The following is a 20,649-nucleotide window of genomic DNA, read 5'->3' on the forward strand; positions in this document are numbered from 1 at the left end:
CAATTCACCATCTCCAAACTAATGTTCACGTCAATTTGAAAAATAAAACTGTGGATGCTGGAAATCTGAAACAAATACAGAAATTGCTCCAGAAACTCGGTAGATCTGGCAGCATCTGTGGAGAGAAAGCAGAAGTTCTGAAGAAGGGTCACTGGACCCAAAATGTTAACTCTGCTTTCTCTCTCTACAGATCCTGACAGACTGCTGAGAGAATAAAAGGTGTTTCTGGTAAGTATTTAGTACAATGGGACTTGAACTTTTCAAAGACAAATTGATTATCTAGCTGATAAACGTCCAGCTTGTGCAAACCTTACTGGAGGCCAAACTGTAAATAAACTTATCAGGACTTCAACAAAAATGAATAGCATTCCAATTTTACTTTGACACCCTGTACTTGCTCCATCTATATTTAACATCTTTTATATTACAGATAAAGGTCTGGGAAATAAATACCTCAGCAAGGACCTAGAACTTTCACATATCACTCTCTCCCATTTTACTGCTGGTCTTTGCTTGTGAAGAGATATAATTTTTTCAAGTTACATTTATATTATCTTATATCTATGTTAATATTATGCGGTTCAGTTAGCTCGGTTGGTTGGATGCCGAAAGTGTGGGTTCAATTCCTACATCATTTACCATTAAGGCATTAAGGTTGACAAGTCCCCAGGTCCGGATGGGATCTACCCCAGGTTACTGAGGGAAGTGAGAGAGGAAATAGCTGGGGCTTTAACTGATATCTTTGCAGCATCCTTGAACACGGGTGAGATCCCGTAGGACTGGAGAGTTGCTAATGTTGTCCCCTTGTTTAAGAAGGGTAGCAGGGATACTCCAGGTAATTATAGACCAGTGAGCCTGATGTCAGTGGTAGGGAAGCTGCAAGAGAAGATATTGAGGAATAGGATCTATTCCCATTTGAACGAAAATGGGAAGCATGGTTTTGTGTGGGAAAGGTCATGTCTTACAGACCTAACAGAATTCCTTTCGGAGGTGACAAAATTGATTGATGGGGGAAGGGCTGTGAATGTCATATACATGGACTTTAGTAGGGTGTTTGATAAGATTCCCCATGGTAGGCTGATGGAGAAGGTGAAGTTGCATGGAGTCCAGTGTGTTCTAGCTAGACGGATAGAGAACTGGTTGGGCAACAGAAGACAGAGAGTAGTAATGGAAGAGAGTTTCTCAAAATGGAGACCTGTAACCAGTGGTGTTCCACAAGGATCCATGCTGGGACCACTGTTGTTTGTGATATATATAAATGATTTGGACGATGGTATCGGTTGCCTGATTAGCAAGTTTGCAGATGACACCAAGATTGGTGGAGTAGTAGATAGTGAAGGGGACTGCCAGACAATACAGCAGAATATAGACAGATTGGAGAGATGGGCAGAGAAACGGTAGATTGAGTTCAATCTAGCAAATGTGAGGTGATGTATCTTGAAAGATCCAATTCAAGAGCAAACTACATAGTCCTGGGGAAAACTGACGTAGAGAGAGATCTGGGTGTTCGGGTCCATTGTTCCTTGAAGGTGGCAATGCAGGGCAGTAAAGTGGTCAAGAAGGCATATGGCATGCTCTCCTTCAGTGGACGGGGTATTGAGTACAAGAATTGGTAGGTCATGTTACAGTTGTATAGGGCTTTGGTTCGGCCGCATTTGTAATATTGCATACTGTTCTGGTCACCACACTACCAAAAAGGATGTGGATGCTTTAGAGAGGGTGCAGAGGAAGTTCACCAAGATGTTGCCTGGTACGGAGGGCACTAGCTATGAAGAGAGGTTGAACAGATTAGGATTATTTTCATTAGAAAGACAGAGGTTGAGGAGGGACATGATTGAGGTCTCCAAAATCATGAGAGGTACAGACAGGGTGGATAGCAAGAAGCATTTTCCCAGAGTGGGAACTCAATTACTAGAGGTCACGAGTTGAAAGTGAGAGGGGAAAGGTTTATGGGAGATATGCGTGGAAAGTTCTTTATTTAGAGAGTGCATTGACAGTGAAGGTGGTAGAGGTGGGCATGATAACATCATTTAAGATGTATCTATACAGACAAATGAATGGGCAGGGAGCAAAGGGATACAGAACTTTAGAAAATAGGCAGCAGGTTTAGATAGAGGATTAGGCTTGCCGCTGGTTTGGAGGGTCAAAGGGCCTGTTCCTGTGCTGGAATTTTCTTTGTTCTTTGAATTACTTTCTTTCTCAATCTCTCCCCCGACATGGTGATCCTGTTGGACTATGGTGACTTTATCTTTACCTTATGTTATCATTAATGGTATTATCCCAACCTCTCTTGTTCTCTCCAATCAATTAGAGCACAATTTGAAGCACAGGATTCAACTGCTTTACTTCATAGGATCGTGTTGTTTGCCTGGGTGATGTGTCATCTAAATAATACTCCCTCCGTCAAATGTCGCATTACATTCCAAAAGTAATTCATAATGAAGTGTTGTGACTTATGTAAGCAAAGCTCCATGTGACCAATGACAAAACATTACATTATCTGTATTAAAGAATTTTTGTTAGGCTAATTCTATATTCCCACTTAAATGAACAAAACAAAATTTTCTGAGTTGCGACTCATTCACATTATAGACTTGAATCAATGAACTCTCTAAGTATTGATCTGCTTGGAGCCCCTATAATATTTCAAGAGCAGCAGATATACAATGTACCAGCACCTGAATGTTCCTCTTCAAGCCATATTTTATGGGAATATATCATCATTCCTCACAGTCATTGGTCAAAATCTCAGAAGGTTCTCTTTAACAGCACAACGGGTATGGCTAAACTACATTTTTTACCAAAATCTGTTCATGAGGTGTATCAACACAGGCTAGGCCAGCATTTATTTCCCATCTCTAACTGCCCAGATAGCCATGTCTGGAGTCACATGTAAATCAGAGCAGGTAATAATGGCAGGTTTCCTTTAAGGGACGTTAGTGAACCAGTTGGCTTTGTTTTTGTGACAATCAATCCTGGTCTATTATTCTAGCTTTCAATTCTCCATTTTTATTGAATTCAAATTTCACCATCTGCTATGGCTGGTTTAAACCTACGTCCAAACCCAGAACCTTTGCCTGGCATCCTGGATTTCTAATACACTGGCATAGCAGTATTATGGCCGTTCAAGAAGATATCACAATACCACAGGCACAAAAACAAATACGCCTGGAACTAAAAGCTGGTATTACCAAAGCTCAGATCCCATGGACAAATAAAATAACATGCATGAGCCTTGGAAGCATCCCTTTTTGGCATGTTGTTCTAAAGGAGCGAGACTTCTACCCTTCCAAACCTGCCACAATTCCAATTCATTTTAGCAAATCAGAGATCAGTATCAATTCACAGCAGTGGGGTACCTGCTGGTAAAAAAGTGTGCTTTGGGAACAGGAAAATAATCAATTCTACTGCAATGGGAGCAACATTGCCCCAAATTCCTGGGTCCTTCTCTGTATTAACCCAAAGATGTGGCAGTAAGTGAGGCGAATACAAAAAAAAGGTCCTCTGGAGAGCTAGGGCCCACATTCTCAGTGCAGTGGCAGCAAGGAAAAGCCAGCATTGGTTGCAGTGAACCCATTGAGCAGAATCTCATCTGAAATGACAGTTCTGCTTAGAGAGAAATCAAAGAGGAAGCAGGAAAAGAATAGAGAAGAATTCTCTTCATGTAGAACATCTCGGTGGTTTTGTTTTGAATCTAGCTCCAGGAAAAAAACAATGTTCCAAGTGGAAGAACTTCTTAATTTTGTTTAGACACACTTTCAACAACATTGCGACTGTCAGAATGACACATATAGAACAATCCTTAATATTCCAAAATAATGTAGTATGGAACAGATTATGCATCCAAATCTAACAGTTGAATTACCTCAGGTTGTATTAGAAATGTACAGAAATATTTTCTGATCAGAAAGGCACATTCCTTTTTAACTGTGCTAGCAGATACAGAAAGCATTGCTATATATATATTGGCTTTCAATCCAAGACACAAAAATATTGTTCAACAAAGTCGCTCTTACACTGGCACACTTGGTACATTGTTGTACGGTCATAGTCCCAATCTCTTAAATCTTACATCTTTTAATCTTAATTAATTGTCCGTGCCAGTCAACAGCAAACTGATACAAGCCATTCATGAGGACAGGACAGGAATCTCAAAAAGTGAATACGAGAACTTGAAGGTAGAAGAAAATACAATTTAACATAAAATTATCATTTTTTTAAATAAATATAATTTTACCTAGCAATAAGTGCAGCTCATGGAATTGTGAGGGTATTGGAAAAGTTGGGTTTTGCAGTATGAGGGACCTGAATTTTCAGATATACTTGTGAGTGAACACAGGTATTTTTATTCATGCTTATTTACTTAGAGATTTAGAGATTACTTACTTTAATTGCATAACCTGATCAGTTGGAATATTTTCAAACCAGTATGCTTGTGTGTGCTATTAGGAATATTTTACAATATTTTAAAATGTCAATTATTTCAATTCTGCAAACAAGATTCCTCTGACATTTAATTCAGAAACCTTAAAGAAGTGAGTTTTAAAACGTTTACCTTTTTACAATATTCCACATACGTACTTTTCCACAAACTAACTCCAAGTTTCTTTCAGCAAAGTCGCACATAAACCACACATACAAACAAGAAGCAGGAAGAGACCATTCAGCCCCCCCGAGCCTGTTCCACCATTTAATAAGATCATTGTTGATCTGATTGTCACCTCAAATCCACATTCCCATCTACCCCTGATAACCTTTTTACACCCTTGCTTAATAATCTCTGGGACACTGCCTTAAAAATCAAGTCAAGGACTCTATTTCCACCATCTTTTCAGAATGGGAGTTCCCAAAGACTTACAACTCTGAAAGATAAAATGGCTTCATCTCAGTTTTAAACAGGTGATTCTTTACTTTCAAAGACTGAGCTATATTTCTAGCTTTTCCCATAAGAGGAAACATGAGTCCACATCTATCCGGATCTTGCATGGTTGCAATCAAGTTGCCTCTTACTCTCTTAAATGCCAGTGGATACAAGCATATCCCCACCAACCTTTGCTCAAAAGGCAATCTGCCAATTCCAGGTGGTAGTCTGGTAAACTTCTACTGAGCTGCTTCCAAAATATCCCTCCTTCCTTAAATAAAAGGTGGTCAATATTGTATGCAGTTCTCTCAATATCATGACACCAGTGCCTGTATAACTGAAGCATTACTTCACTACTTTTCCCCTCATAATACACATTGACATTCTATTAGCTTTCCTAATGATTTGCTGTATCTGCATACTAACCTCATGTGGTTCAGGTACCAGGCCAACCAGATCCCTCTGCAATCTCTCGCCATTTGGATAACATGCTTCCTTTTGTTCATCCTGCCATAATGGACAATTTCACAGATGGGGCCTTTCCTAAATCAAGGAAAATTAACTATCTCACTGGCCACTTCTTTTTAAGAACATAGGGTGAAATCTATTAGGCATGTGTTAGCCTATGATTCCAACAATTTATTTAGTATTACTTCTCTGTTAATTATAATTTACGTGAGTTCCTCCATCCCTTTTGTCTTCTGACTCGGAGTTGTGTCCAGGATTTTACTGGTATCCTGCAAGGTGAAGACTTTTGCAAAATATTCACTCAACTAATCTGCCATTGCTTTATTTTCCATAAGTCACCAGGCTCACTTCCTAGGAGACTAACACATGCTGAAGGTAGGTGAAAGTGAAGACTGCTATACTGGCTGAAAAAGCACAGCAGGTCAAGTACCATCCGAGGAGCAGGAAAATTGAAGTTTCGGGCAAAAGCCCTTCATCACAAAAGCACTTAACACATGCTGAACTCTACTTTTAAAAAATATCTGTTTTTATAGTTCCAGCTAGTTTTCTCTTATATTCGAATCATTTTTCTCCCTAGATTTTCTTTTATCATTCCTTGGTTTATTTTGTCATTCAATCCAATTTTCTAACCACCCACCTATAGTGATTGTAATGAGGTTAGCCACCTGGATCTCACAGAATAGGAATTCTCTGAATGGACTAGAGTAACAACTCCAATCAGGGAGCCCTGGCTGACTTGTCAGAAAGATACTGACATACTGGTGTCTGACTCTGTATATAGTCAAGGATTGGTCACGTGTAAATAAAAGGTGATTTGGTGATGGGATGCCAGCCTCAGTGAAGTTATTTCACGATCTGTTTCTGCACAACTATGTACTGTTTTTTCTTTAAGTTTGATATTATCTCTTAAGCTTTCTAGTTAACCATGGCTTGAGAGTCCACCACTTGGAATTTTTCTTACATGTTGGAATATATTGTCAAGGTCAGAGATCGCATCTCTGAAATTCAGCTCTTTTGTACATGGTTGAACCAAGAAGGAACCCACATTAGGCATCAGTGAGGTTATTGCTTTGTAAGTGCTGCTTTATAGAATTGTTGATCACATCTTCCTTCACTTTACTGATGTCCAAACGTAGACGGATGGACTGGTAGTCAGTCAAGTTGGATTTGTCTTGCTTTTTGTGTACAGGATGTATCTGGGCATTTTTCCATTTTGTCAGGTAGATACCAGTGTTCTAGGTCTTCTGGCATAGCTTTGTAATATGTGCAGCAAGTTCTGGAGCAAGCTGTCAACATTATTGCTGAAATGTTGTCAGGACCCACAGTCTTTATAATGTCCAGTACTTCCAGCCATTTTTTGATATCACGTGGAGTGAAATAAAGTGGCTGGAGTGATGCTAGAGACCTCCGAAGGAAGCCAAAGTGGATTGTACACTCAGCACATCTGGCTAAAGGTTGACAAATGCATTGTTTCCAAAACGTACAGAAAAGCACAATGGCAAGAGAAGATAATGACTGAAGTATCACTGAAATTATACCATACTGTGGCATTTGAATATTCACACACAATAAAGAATGGCATCTCATAACTGCAAACTACTACTCAAAGTTCCCTTTTAGGATTTGAGTGTTACAACTATCATCTCAGCATTATGACTCATCTGAAGTGTTCAAGAGATTCCTGAAAGAATGAGGAATTTACAGAAGTTAGGGGATGTAATGGGAGTTAGTTGCATGGAGGGAGATAAACCAAAGATACAATCAGGGAGATGGGTGACGTCCAGGGGAGAGAGGCATGTAGTGCAAGAGTATTCTGTGACATCTCAAAGAAATATGCTATACTGGAAAATGTAGGAGATGATGGACTTTCAGGGAATGTAGTACTGACAACCAGGTTTCTGGTACTGAGGCTGGCTCGAATATAACGAGGGGTACACCAGGTGCCAAGCAATCTATTGTGATAGGGGAGTCTCCAGTCCGAGCTATAGACAGGCTTTTCTGTGGCCGACAGCGAGACATCAGAATGATGTGTCACTTCCCTGGTGCCAGGATCAAGGATGTCTCAGAGAGGGTGCAGAATGTTCTCAAGGGGGAGAGGGACCAGCAGGAGGTCATTGTACACATTGGAACTAATGACATAGGAAAAGAAAAATGTGATTCTAAGGAGGGAATACAGGAAATTAGCCAGGAATTTAAAAGGTAGGTCCCCAAAGTTAGTAATATCTGGATTACTCTCAGTGCTATGAGACAGTGAGGGTAGGAATAGAAGGATGGAGCAGATGAATGCATGGCTGAGGAGCTGGTGAAGGGAAGAAGTATTCATATTTCTATTTCATTGAAATCTCTTCTAGGGTAGAAGTGACCAGTATAAGGAGGGCAGATTGCACCTTAATTGGAAGGGAACTAATATACTGGCAGGGAGAATCGCTCGAGAGGATTTAAACTAGTAAGGGAAGCCGGGTGGGACCCAAAGAGATAGTGAAGAAAGAGATCAATCGGAGACTGGTACAGCTGGGAAAAGGAGCAAGTCAAATAAACAGGGCAGGCAGGAACAAAGCAGAGAAAAAGAGGTAGGACTGACAAATTAAAGTGCATTTATTAACACAAGAGGGCTTATAGGTAAGGCAGATATACTCAGGGCATGGTTGGGAAGATGGGACGGGGATATCACAGCAATTACAGAAACGTGGCTCAGAGATAGACAGGACTGGCAGCTTAATGTTCCAGAGTATAGCAAGGATAGAAACGAGGTCAAGAGAGGAGGGGGGCATGGCATTTTTGATTAGGGGTATCATTACAGCTGTACTTAGGGAGGATATTCCTGGGAATAGGTCTAGGTAAGTTATTTGGGTGAAACTGAGAAATAAGAAAGGGATGATCACCTTAATGGAATTGTACTATAGACCTCCCCCACCAAGTAGTCAATGGGAAGCTAAGAAATAAATTTATAAGGAGATCTCAGTTATCTGTAAGATAGTGGGCGGCACGGTGGCACAGTGGTTAGCACTGTTGCCTCACAGCGCCAGAGATCCGGGTTCAATTCCCGCCTCAGGCGACTAACTGTGTGGAGTTTGCACGTTCTCCCCATGTCTGCGTGGGTTTCCTCCGGGTGCTCCAGTTTCCTCCCACAATCCAAAGATGTGCACGTCAGGTGAATTGGCCATGCTAAATTGCCCGTAGTGTAAGGTATGGGTGGGTTGCGCTTCAGCGGGGCGGTGTGGACTTGTTGGGCCGAAGGGCCTGTTTCCACACTGTAAGTAATCTAATCTAATCTAATAGGGTAATTATGTTCGGGGTTTTTAACTTGCCAAACATAGATTAGACTGCCACAGTGCTAAGGGCTTAGATGGAGAGGAATTTGTTAAATGTGTACAAGATCATTTTCTTATGCAGTATGTGGATGTACCTACTAGAGAAGGTGCAAAACTTGACCTACTCATGGGAAATAAGGCAGAGCAGGTGACTGAGGTGTCAGTGGGGGAGCACTTTGGGGTCAATGACCATAATTCTATTAGTTTTAAAATAGTGATGGAAAAGGATAGACCAGATCAAAAAGTTGAAGTTCTAAATTGGAGGAAGGCCAATTTTGAGGCTATTAGTTGATTGGGGCAATTGTTCGCAGGTAAAGGGAGAGCTGGAAAATGGGAAGCCTTCAAAAGTAAGGTAACAAAAGTCCAGAGACAGTATATTTCTGTTGGGGTGAAAGGGAAGGCTGGTAGTTGTAGGGAATGCTGGATGACTAGAAAAATTGAGGTTTTGATGAAGAATAAGAAGGAAGCATATTTCAGGAATAGACAGAGAGATCACATGAATCCTGAGAAGAGTATAAAGGCAGCAGGAGTACACTTAAAAGGGAAATCAGGATTGGACAGGAGATAACTTTGGCAAAGAGTGTTAAGGATAATCCAAAAGGATTCAACAAATGCACGAAGGACAAAAGGGCAACTAAGGAGAGAATAGGGCCCCTTAAGATAAGCAAGGCCACTTGCATTTGGAACTGCAGGAGATGGGGGAGATACTAAGCAAGTATTTTACATCAGTGTGGAGAAGGATATGGAAGGTAGAGAATGTGGAAAAACAAATAATGACATCTTGAAAAATGTTCATAGTACAGAGGAAGAGGTGCTGAACGTTTTAAAATGTGTAAAAGGTGGATTAATCCCCAGGACCTGATCAAGAATACCTAAGAACTCTGTGTGGAGTTAGGGAAGCAATTACTGAGTCCCTTGCTGAGGTATTTGTTTTATCCATAGCCACAGGTGAGCTGCTGGAAGACTGGAGGTTGGCTAACGTGGTGCCACTATTTAAGGAAGGTGATAAGGTAAAGCTAGGGAACCATAGACCGGTGAGTCTGAGATCAGTGGTAGGCAAGCTGCTGGATGAAATCCTGAGAGACTTGATTTACATGTATTTGGAAAGGCAAGGACTGATTAGGGATAGTCAACATAGTTTTGTGCATGGGAAATCAGGTCTCACTAACTTGATTGAGTTTTTTGAAGTTGTAACGAAGAGGATTGATGAGTGCAGAGAAGTGGATGTGATCTATATGGACTTCAGCAAGGCATTTGACAAGGTTCCTCATGATAGACTGGATAGTAAGGTTAGATATTCAGAATAGTGGGAGAACTAGCCATTTGGATACAGAACTGCTTCAAAAGGTAGAAGACAGAGGATGATGGTGAAGGGTTGCTTTTCAGACTGGAGACCTGTGATCAGTGGAGTGCCACAAAGATCGGTGCTGAGTCCGCTGCTTTTTGTCATTTATACAAATGATTTGGATGTGAATATAGAAGGTATAGTTAGTAAGTTGGAGGTGTAGTGGACAGCGAACAAGGTTACCTCAGATTACAATGGGATCTTGATCAGATGGGCCAATGGGCCAAGGACTGGCAGATGGAGTTTAATTTAGATAAACGTGAGGTGCTGCATTTTGGAAAGGCAAATCTGAGCAGGACTTAGACGCTTAATGGGAAGATCCTGGGGAGTGTTGCTGAACAAAGAAACCTTGGAGTGCAGGTTCATAGATCCTTGAAAGTGGAGTCGTAGGTAGACAGGATAGTGAAGGCAGCACTTGGTATGCTTCCCTTTATTGGTCAGTGCATTGAGTATAGGAGATGGAAGGCCATGTTGCAGCTGTACAGGACATAGATTTGGCCACTTTTGGAATACTGCATGCAATTCTGGTCTCCCTGCTATAGGAAGGATGTTGTGAATCTTGAAAAGGTTCAGAAAAGACTTACAGGGATGTTGCCAGAGTTGGAGGGTTTGAGCTATCGGGAGACTCCGAATACGTTGGGGCTATTTTCCCTGGAGCATTAGAGGCTGAGGGGTAATCTCAGAGGTTTTATAAAATCATGAGAGGCATGAATAGGGTAAATAGACAAGGTCTTTCCCCGGGGTGAGGGAGTGCAAAACTAGAGGGCATAGGTAATCTAAGGGGTACCTTTTTCACACAGGGGATGTTGCGTGTTTGGAATGAGCTGTCAGACGAAGTGGTGGAGGCTGGTACAATGACAACATTTAAAAGGCACCTGAATGGGTATGTGAGTAGGAAATGCTTAAAGGGACACGGGCCAAATGCTGGCAAAAGGGACTAGATTAATTTAGGATATCAGATTAGCATGGCCGAGTTGGACAGAAGGGTCGGGTTCCCTGCTGTTTATCTTTATGACTCGAATAGTATGTGACTATTAAAGCAATTTACTTCAGTTTGAGGAATTTGTTGAACAGTATAGATTCAATAGTATCACATTATCCAGATGGTCATAGGTTTTATATATTCAAGACAACTCTCATGAAATACCAAGAAATAAAGGAAAGCTCAAACCTTGTCATGTTGTCACTCTGATCCACACCTCTCAAGGCTGACATCAAAATGGTTGCAGAGCTGTTGAATGGAAGAAAGTATAAGGTAACATTGACAACAAGTAGCGCAACATCAGCAACTTTTCCAGCAAGTGTCACAATAATAATAACATCCAGAATGACTCTCAGGACCAGAGACAACACCCGTGTCACCTTTGCAGTATGTCAACTCACCACTGACAGCCACAACGATAAGTATGCCTGATAGATAGCCAGCATCTTACCACCTAAAAGACAGCACGAGCATTAAGTAAACTGTATGTTCAGTGTACCTAGACTCTGGAGTTTCCAGCACTTCCATCCCTAGTTATTTCAACACCATTCATAGTTTAATTCGTAGCATAAATTCTATGAACTCGAAATATAGACAGCTTCAGCTGGAGTTGAGAGAACAGAATCTAGCACTGGAGTTTCTCACCACTAAAACAGGAAATCCCCTAGTCCAGGAAGAGAAATGCAACTAGTTTTTTGACAACAATTGGCAAAAAACCTGATGACTTCTACAAATTTTCTTCATTTATTCATGGAATATGGGTGTCACTGGCTGGGCCAGCATTCATTGTCCATCCTTAGTTGCCCCTGAGAAGGTGATGGTCAATTACCTTCTGAAACTGCTTCAGTCTGTGTAGTGTATGTACATTCACAATGCCAATAGGAAGTTATTCATTCAATGGAAGTCGTTAATTAAACACAGCTTTGCATAATGAATGCAACTTAATTTTCTAACAGTTAAACAGATTAATGACTTGCATGAGGAAAAGGTGTCACTAAATTGTATCCAATTGATAGAAACGTAAATACAGTGTGCTTTCATTTCAAAGCATTGATCATTAAAAAATCATAACTCACATGACCTACAAACTGGCCAGACATTATCTTAACAGCTAGCAGATTATCAGCATCACTTGAATGAAACACAATTACAAGGTTTCACAGTTACTGCTTATTAAACTTAATACAGAAAATCAAGAGGCTACTTTTTGCCTACAGTGAAGGGAGAACACTGGCCTAAGCCAAGAAAAATTAAGAGTAAATGCAGGGAATACAATGTACTTTCCCCATTCACCATCAACATCAAAATAGATTTTTGTTTTGAATGTAGATTCAGTCAAATAAGACAATATCCTTGATATATTAACCCAATAAACTCTTTAAGATTCCGATCAACCTGCTGTGAATTTCTAGATATTTTTGTTTTTGTACATCCACCATTAAGAGTTTTTTTGCTTTGAATTTCACCTGAGACAATAGTGTAGTGACAAGTAATTCAGCACATCTTCTATTGTTCCCAAGGTGACAGTGACCGTGTTCTAAACAATAGAACATGCATGTTAGCTGAGATCAACTGCTTAATTTGTCTGGCATTTGAAACTCATGAAATACACAACGTTGAACATTGCAATAAGAGCTGAACAGAAATTCTAAATTTTATTTTGCAGCACAGTGGTTAGCACTGCTGCCTCACAGCACCAGGCACTCAGGCTCAACTCCACCCTGGGCCAACTATCTGTGTGGAGTTTGCATGTTCTCCCCATGTCTGTGTGGTTTTCCTCTGGGTGCTCCTGTTTCCTCCGACAGTCCAAACATTTGCAGGTTAGGTAGATTGGCCGTGCTAAATTGTCACAGTGTCCAGGGATGTCCAGGCTAGGTGGATTAGTCATGGAAAATGCGGGATTACATGGATAGAGTAGGTGGGTGGGATACTCTTCGCAGGATTGGTGTGGACTTGATGGGCCAAATGGCTGACTTCCAAGTTGTGGGGATTCTATGAGAATGGATAAAATTTAACCAAAGAATTTATTGCTCACAAAATATTTTTGAAGTAACTTTCACACACAAATGGACATAATCTTTGTTGCTTTGTTGTATTGGAAGCTATATACAGACTAGTTGAATTATTTCAGCTGATACTTTATTAAGAGAACCACAGCGATAAGAGTAAATCTGTTGCACTGTACGGTCTGTCCTGCTATAACGCGGCAGTTGCGTTCTTGTGCGAGCTCGTATTATAGAAAATCACAGGGCCTATGGGAAAAACAGGATTGAGGCAAACCACCAAAAATAGTAGTTAGCCTAACACAAATGATAGTACAGTTTAAGTAAATGTTAAAATCATATATTTTAATGACATAATAATATAAATTTAACACTTAAAGGGCTTTCTGAGTTTGCTAAGTTACAGTACTGTATTAAGACAGGGGCTGAGGGTCATCATCAGCATCATCATCACTTTCAGGTGCAGTTCTGGGTGCAGGGTTACAATGAAAGGAATTATTTAGTCCAGAAGTGGATGGCTTGACTCATTGTCCTCAGACTGTTTCTTGGGGCTTGGCTTTAAAAAGGCATCTAGCTTTTTTGCTTTGCCAACTTTCTTCTTTCATGCCAGATGAGACGTTATGCCATGAACTGCTATCCTACTTGATTCTGCACTGTAGTCATTGTCTAAGAACTGCTATTGTTTCTCAACTTCCCACAGGATAGAAGAAAAAGAGAAGCGGAAAGTTCTCATGGTACTGCATCCTGGACTTTGTCATCTTCATCTCGAGCTTTGATTTCCCCCGCAGCAACAAGTTGTTGTAGATCAGTCTCCAATTAGTCAAATCCAACTTGCTTTGCAAGAACAACACAATGTTCTTTGATTGCTAGAAGCTCCTCTGATGGTTCAACGCCTTTGAAAATCATGAAGAGAATCTGGGAGAAGCTTCCACCAAATTGCTGCGAGCAGTCTTACTGACAGCACCCCAGCCTCCACAATGATGGCAATAGCACTCTTAATGTTAAAGCTCTTCTGAAATTGAAGAACACTATCCTCATTATCCCCCTTAGTAGCTGAAATCAGCTTCCTGAATGCGTGCCTTAAATAATGCAGTTTTTAAAGCTGCTATTGCACCCTGGTCCATAGGATGAATGACAGAGGTTGTGCTCGGAGGTAGAAATAGCACTTTGATGTTTTCAGAAAGATGGTTTGGTGCATTGTCCAGAAGGAGGAGAATCATGAAATCCAAATCTTTTCTTCTGCAATAATTTCTAAAAACGTCCTCAAAAATATCAACAATAAGCCCAGAAAAAAATTGCCCATTATCTAACCTCTTTTGCTTGACCTGATCTGGAGGCATAGCTTTAAATTAAGGGGGGGTAGATATAGGACTGATGTTAGGGGTAGGTTCTTCACTCAGCGAGTCGTAAGTTCATGGAATACCCTGCCAGTAGCAGTAGTGGACTCTCCCTCTTTATGGGTATTTAAGCGGGCATTGGATAGGTATATGGAGGATAGTGGGTTAGTGTAGGTTAGGTGGGCTTTGATCGGCGCAACATCGAGGGCCGAAGGGCCTGTACTGCGCTGTAATGTTCTATGTTCTATGTTCTATGTTCTATGAAGTAAACACCTAGAGTGGACTTAAGGTAACCGGGGATGGAATCGTGTAATAGCCAAAGGGAGTTTGTGTTTTAAAAAATTGTTTCCCAATTCACTAATCCTACTACAGCCAGATCATGTTGACGAAGTCTGCATTATAGAAGAATGACCTGTGTCCACTAATTTGTAAGGTAACGCACCATGGGTTTAAAAATCTTTTGCAGATAACATACTTGGATATCCCTTTACAGCTTTCGATGCATCCAAATATGTCTTAAATTTATTATCTAACACAGTTGAAACACTTTGAGATACTAGTATATAGGTTGTAGAGTATTGTTTACAACTGTTCTCAAATCTTTCTGGGTCCATTCCATTATGATAGGGCTTGATAAAATATCATGTACATGGTTTACAATATGAAAAAAATGCATTCACAAATCCAATAATAATCCAGCATTATTCAGAATCATGTCACACTCTTGATGATTAACAGCCTTTCCTTGAAGCTGCCTTGTATGTGTCACCCTGAACCTGCTGGAACCCGTTTCTGTTGTGCTCCATTGTGCATGATGAGAATCCACTAGAACAAATCAGAACATCTTATACAGCTAAAACTGTGACAGCAAAAGCTTTAACACAGATGAGCCATTTCCAGATAACAATGCAAAACTAGAATTGTTTTGGAAACAATTGCTTCCTTGTGAATCATGTCACATACTAAACAGTCTACAGTCCTGATATTTATAAAATCATTATGTCGGTTTATTAACGTGAAAGCTATCAGTAATTATTGATCTAATTATATTACTATCTAAACAGTAAAAATATTGAAGAACAAATATTTTCTGTTCAAAATATTGCCTGTAATCAAAGTCAAACAACTGCTTTAAGATTTTAAAACAGTCTTTCATACAGTAAAGAATGACATAGTTGAATTTAGATTGTAACAAACACATGAAGTAATTACAAACACAGTTGTAACAAATACATGAAGTAACTGCAAACATAGTTGAATGTAATTAATCACTAAATGTTTGATGGCGGATTTATCAATGGCTTAATGAGAATAAAATATCACTTAATGTTGTCATAAATCACACAACCCAGAAGAACCAAAGTTTAATGAACATTAATTGTATTGTTAGCCAATCCATCAGATCATATGAGTTGTGGGTGTGTATATGTAAAAACAGGTCGGCCTTATTGTGATGTTTGACATCATTAATTATGATGCTTCTTATCCAGGCTTCAAACAAGGAAGGCAGGCTCTTGCGGTGCAGTGGAAGTGTCCCTAATGCTGAGACTGGAGGTATGGGTTCAAGTCCCACTGCGCCAGCATATAAAATAACATCTATAGACAGGTTGATCAGAAAATATCTAGGGTTACTGATAAACATAGAATCTCAATCCTCCATTTCTCCTCATTGGGCAGGGACAACAGGCTCACAGTACTAGTGGATTAGAGTGGTGCTGGAAAAGCACAGCAGGTCAGGCAGCAACCGAGGAGCAGGAAAATCGACGTTTCAGGCAAAAACCCTTCATCAGGAATACAGCACTACTACTGTTTGCCATACTGTTTAGATTAGATTCCCTACATTTTTAGGCTAGAATCCCTACAGTGTGGAAACAGGCCCTTCAGTCCAATAAGTCCACACCGACCCTCTGAAGAGCAACCCACCCAGACCCACCTCCCTCTGACTAATGCACCTAACACCATAGACAATTTAGCATGACCAGTCCATCTGACCTGCACATCTTTGGATTGTGGGAGGAAGCCAGAGGACCTGGCGCAGACACGGGGAGAATATGCAAACTCCACACAGATAGTTGCCCAAGGCTGAAATTGAACCCGGGTCCCTGGCGCTGTGAGGCTGCAGTGCTAACCACTGAGCCACCGTGCTGCACCATTTAGCACAGACACAAAAGTTATTGACCTTTTTCCAACAGAGCTGTACACTTGTCCAAATGCACTGGCTTGGACGGGGGCAACCATGCAACAAGCTAGTATGGTTTGGTGTTGTTGCCTCCTCTGCAGGTCATTGGAGGAGGTCCTATCTCTAAATTACCCATACAGCTGGACCTCCAGGTCCCTATCTGTCAAACACAGCACCAAATTCCCCTTGCCTGCCATCTCCAACGAAAATGGCAAGAACTGTGCAAGTCAATTCCAGACTGAATGTTTGCCCAAGTGCACAACAGTACCAGGGATGCCAATCAACTCTGGGATATCAGACAGTGGTAAGTTGCTCCCAGAACGGTATGTGATTAAACGGGGCTAGACTCAGACAAGGGGAAGAGTAGATAAGTGAGCAGAATAGATAGTTAATGGACAAATTTCATGCAATACAGAGAGAAAATGCATTATGCCTCTTGTGGTTAAAAACCCTCCAAAATCCCCAAGCAACTCATTAAAAATAAGAAAGATTCAACCCTGGGTCATTTAAGATGATACTATACTGGGTGCAAAATGCATTTTGTAACCATTTCAATTCACAAAAGTTGTGCTTATTTTAACTTCTTTTAATCCTGGAAATGCATAGATGGTTCACTAGAGACTTCTCAAAGTTATCTATTTAATACAGATACTTTGCTTTCCTTGCATCACTGTGCACCTCGAAGCACAGGGGGAACTCAATGGGGTACACAATGTGGATGATGAAATGGTGGTCTTGATGCATTTACAAAGGCTTTTCCATTTCCTTTCAGGCATCACAAAGAAAAGCATTCTTTGCAATCCTTGGTTATGAATTCTAATCAATGTCATATGATCTGAGCAGAGGGAGACACTTGCACAGTCTAACCAAACCATCCTGTTTGAACAATAATGGGCCTATGAACAACTACCTTATCAACTTAGTGTTATCTTTCTTCTTACCACATATTCAATATTTGTTCTCTTCAAGTGTTTTGTCCAGGATTTAATTTTCTTTTTAAAAAATCAACTGAATGATATACCAACAGGCTGCTTTCAAAAATATGTTGCTTAAAACTCTCATTTGTTTTTGGTTTTGTTCTTGGGATATGGGCATTGTTTGTCAGAAAGGATTCTTTCTCAGCCTCTGGAATTCTAGGACATGGGAGCACAGTCTCAGAATAAAGAACAAACCAGGTAGGACTGAGGTGAGCACAAATTTCACCCACTCAGAGGGTAATGATCACAGTGGATCATGGAAGTTCAGTCATTCAGTATGTTTAAAACAATGATCAATAAATTTCTAAATACTAATGACAGCAAATAATCTGTGGATACACAGGGAAAATAGCTTTGATGATAATCAGTCAGGATCTACAATAGCAAAGCACGCAAGGGCTATTTGGCATACTCCTGCTCCTGTTTTGGTCAGTTTCAATAGCAAGACTGAAAATGTGTTGCTGGAAAAGCGCAGCAGGTCAGGCAGCATTCAAGGAGCAGGAGAATCGACGTTTCGGGCATGAGCTTTTCCAGCAACACATTTTCAGCTCTGATCTCCAGCATCTGCAGTCCTCACTTTCTCCTAGTTTCAATAGCAAAGCCAGTATCTGTTGCCCATTCCTGATGACCCATGAGACGGTGGTGGTGAGCTACTTCCTTGAACTATACGTGGTGTAGATATATCAATAGCACTGTCAGGACAAGAGGTGCAAACTACAGCAAGCAATAAATCCAACATGGGGAATTGTAAAATGCACTGAGAAAATCAGGGGGCTGGTCAAAAAATAATTCTCTCTAATTTTGTGGTGGGTGTATGCGCAAGATTCCCAGAAAGATAATCTGGTGAGAGCTGTCCAAATTGATTTCACTTAGAATTCTTATCAGTGACAGAAGACTACCTGCCAAATATGACCACAGATAAAAGAATCAAATGACAGCATGTTAATGCACCACACCAGTCTAAAGTCTAGAATATTTCAAAGAAAGGAAGACGTTTTGATTTCCACAACTTCCAATACATTCCAAAATAATTCAGAGCTCAATGAAACAGCTCTGAAGTGCAGACTCTAATGTAAAATAGGGAAACGCACCAGTTGCTTTCATAAACAAAAGAGTCTAAGAGCAGTGAAAGTAGTGTTCCTGTGATGTTAATTGAGTAATAAATATTATCTAGGAGACCAGAAGAACTTCCATGCTATTATTTGAAAGCATAGGTGATTATTTTCAATCTGAGACAACATATTTGGTTTTATCTAACAATGCACTGTTCTCTCAATTGTCCACTTGAGTATCACAGACAAACGCTACCAGGGCCAATATTGGCCCTTTACAATAGGCAACTTCCCACTCTTCAACAATATTGGAAGCAATTCTGGTGACATATATACTTTCCAGTCTACTTTACATCACTAATTAGTTGAAAAAATGCTGATGACAAAGTTATCACACTTCTAACAGTGTGTTCACATTTAGCAAATTGCATTTTAAAATTTTGTCTCGATGAGGAAGGTTCCCTGATGTTGTAAGGGTTAGTCAAAATAAACTTTTGTTCTCAAGCTGTTAAAAAACTCTACAAATACTTTTACCAAGAAAGGAGAAAAAATATTCCAATCCTTATTTGAACCCTACACATTTAGTTGTTCTCATTAGGTTTACAGTAAGATGCATCATCCCAAATTTAGTCACTGCCTGTATTTACAAAGAAGTAGTCTATGCCTACCACGAACAGTGTTGATTCCATTTTGGGGCATTGACTTTTAGAAAAAGTTGATATTTTGAGTGCAGGAATTTATCTAGGACTTCAATGAGGTATGTACAATGAGGTTGTCTGGTCTACCTGTGTATGTCAAAGGGGCAGTGGTATATATTGTTCTTCTCTAGTGGAAGGAAACTCAACTTTTATGTGCTCTCTTAATCACTCCTTCTCCCTTTTCCCACCAGCATCACCACTACCCCAAACACAGGTACATCCAAAATGATCCACCTGTTTCCAAAAGCCAAGGATTACCTGAACAACTTTGACAGGGAGTAATTTTGTTGTTGTCTTTGTAATTTTGTTTTAGTCTTTGAGTCAATGTCAGGAACCTCTTTATTTAGGCTGGACCCAAGAGGTTTCACAACAACTAATGAGGATGTCATCATGGAATTTTAGTTTAGAACTGTCAATCTCAGTTGTGTATGTTAATGAAACAAGTCACTGGAAAGATATCACACAATAAATATTTTTAGACAATGGAAGCAGTGTCATAGAGTGATAGAGTTATAAAGATAAACAGCACGGAAACAGACCCTTTGGTCCAACCTGTCCATGCCGACCAGATATCCTAACCCAATCTAGTCCCACCTGCCAGCACCCGGCCCATATCCCTCCAAATCCTTCTTATTCATATACCCATCCAGATGCCTTTTAAATGTTGCAATTGTACTAGCCTCCACCACTTCCTCTGGCAGCTCATTCCATACTTGTACCACCCTCCACGTGAAAAAGTTGCCCCTTAAGTCTCTTTTATATCTTTCCCCTCTCACCCTAAACCTATGCCCTCTAGTTCTGGATTCCCCGACCCAGGGTAAAAACATTGTCTATGTGCCATATGCATGCCTCTCAAGATTTTATAAACTTCTATAAGGTCATCCCTCAGCCTCCGACGCTCCAGGGAAAACAGCCCCAGCCTGTTCAGCCTCTCCCTAAAGCTGAAATCCTCCAACCCTGGCAGCATCCTTATAAATCTTTTCTGAACCCTTTCAGGTTTCACAACATCCTTCCGATACGAAGGAGGCCAGAATTGCACTCAATATTTCAACAGTGGCCTAACCAATGTCCTGTACAGACGCAACATGACCTCCCAACTCCTGTACTTAATACTCTGACCAATAAAGGAAAGCATACCAAACACCTTCTTCACTCTCCTATCTACCTGTGACTCCACTTTCATTGAGCTATGAACCTGCACTCCAAGGTGTCTTTGTTCAGCAACACTCCCTAGGACCTTACCATTAACTGTATAAGTCCTGCTAAGATTTGCTTTCCCAAAATACAGCGTCCCACATTTATCTAAACTAAATTCCATCTGCTACTTCTCAGCCCACTGGCCCATCTGATCAAGATCTTGTCGTAATCGGAGGTAGCCTTCTTCGCTGTCCACTACACCTCCAATTTTGGTGTCACCTGCAAACTTACTAACTATA

General features: G+C 40.5%; 1 protein-coding gene across 3 annotated transcripts in view; it reads right to left on the minus strand.

Annotated features, from left to right (window-relative positions):
- Nucleotides 1-20,649, minus strand: part of arhgef3 (Rho guanine nucleotide exchange factor (GEF) 3) — a 352,923-nt gene that overhangs the window by 318,041 nt on the left and 14,233 nt on the right. For 2 of the 3 annotated variants that reach the window (XM_072582330.1, XM_072582329.1), the window contains exon 2: nt 11,157-11,216. The exons of the other annotated variant lie outside the window; for it this stretch is intronic. In XM_072582330.1, the coding sequence (XP_072438431.1) occupies nt 11,157-11,216 (60 nt within the window). The remainder of the gene's footprint in view (nt 1-11,156; nt 11,217-20,649) is intronic. 3 annotated transcript variants of the gene reach the window in all.

Source organism: Chiloscyllium punctatum, chromosome 12 (genome assembly GCF_047496795.1).
Source record: "Chiloscyllium punctatum isolate Juve2018m chromosome 12, sChiPun1.3, whole genome shotgun sequence".
Classification (NCBI taxonomy): domain Eukaryota; kingdom Metazoa; phylum Chordata; class Chondrichthyes; order Orectolobiformes; family Hemiscylliidae; genus Chiloscyllium; species Chiloscyllium punctatum.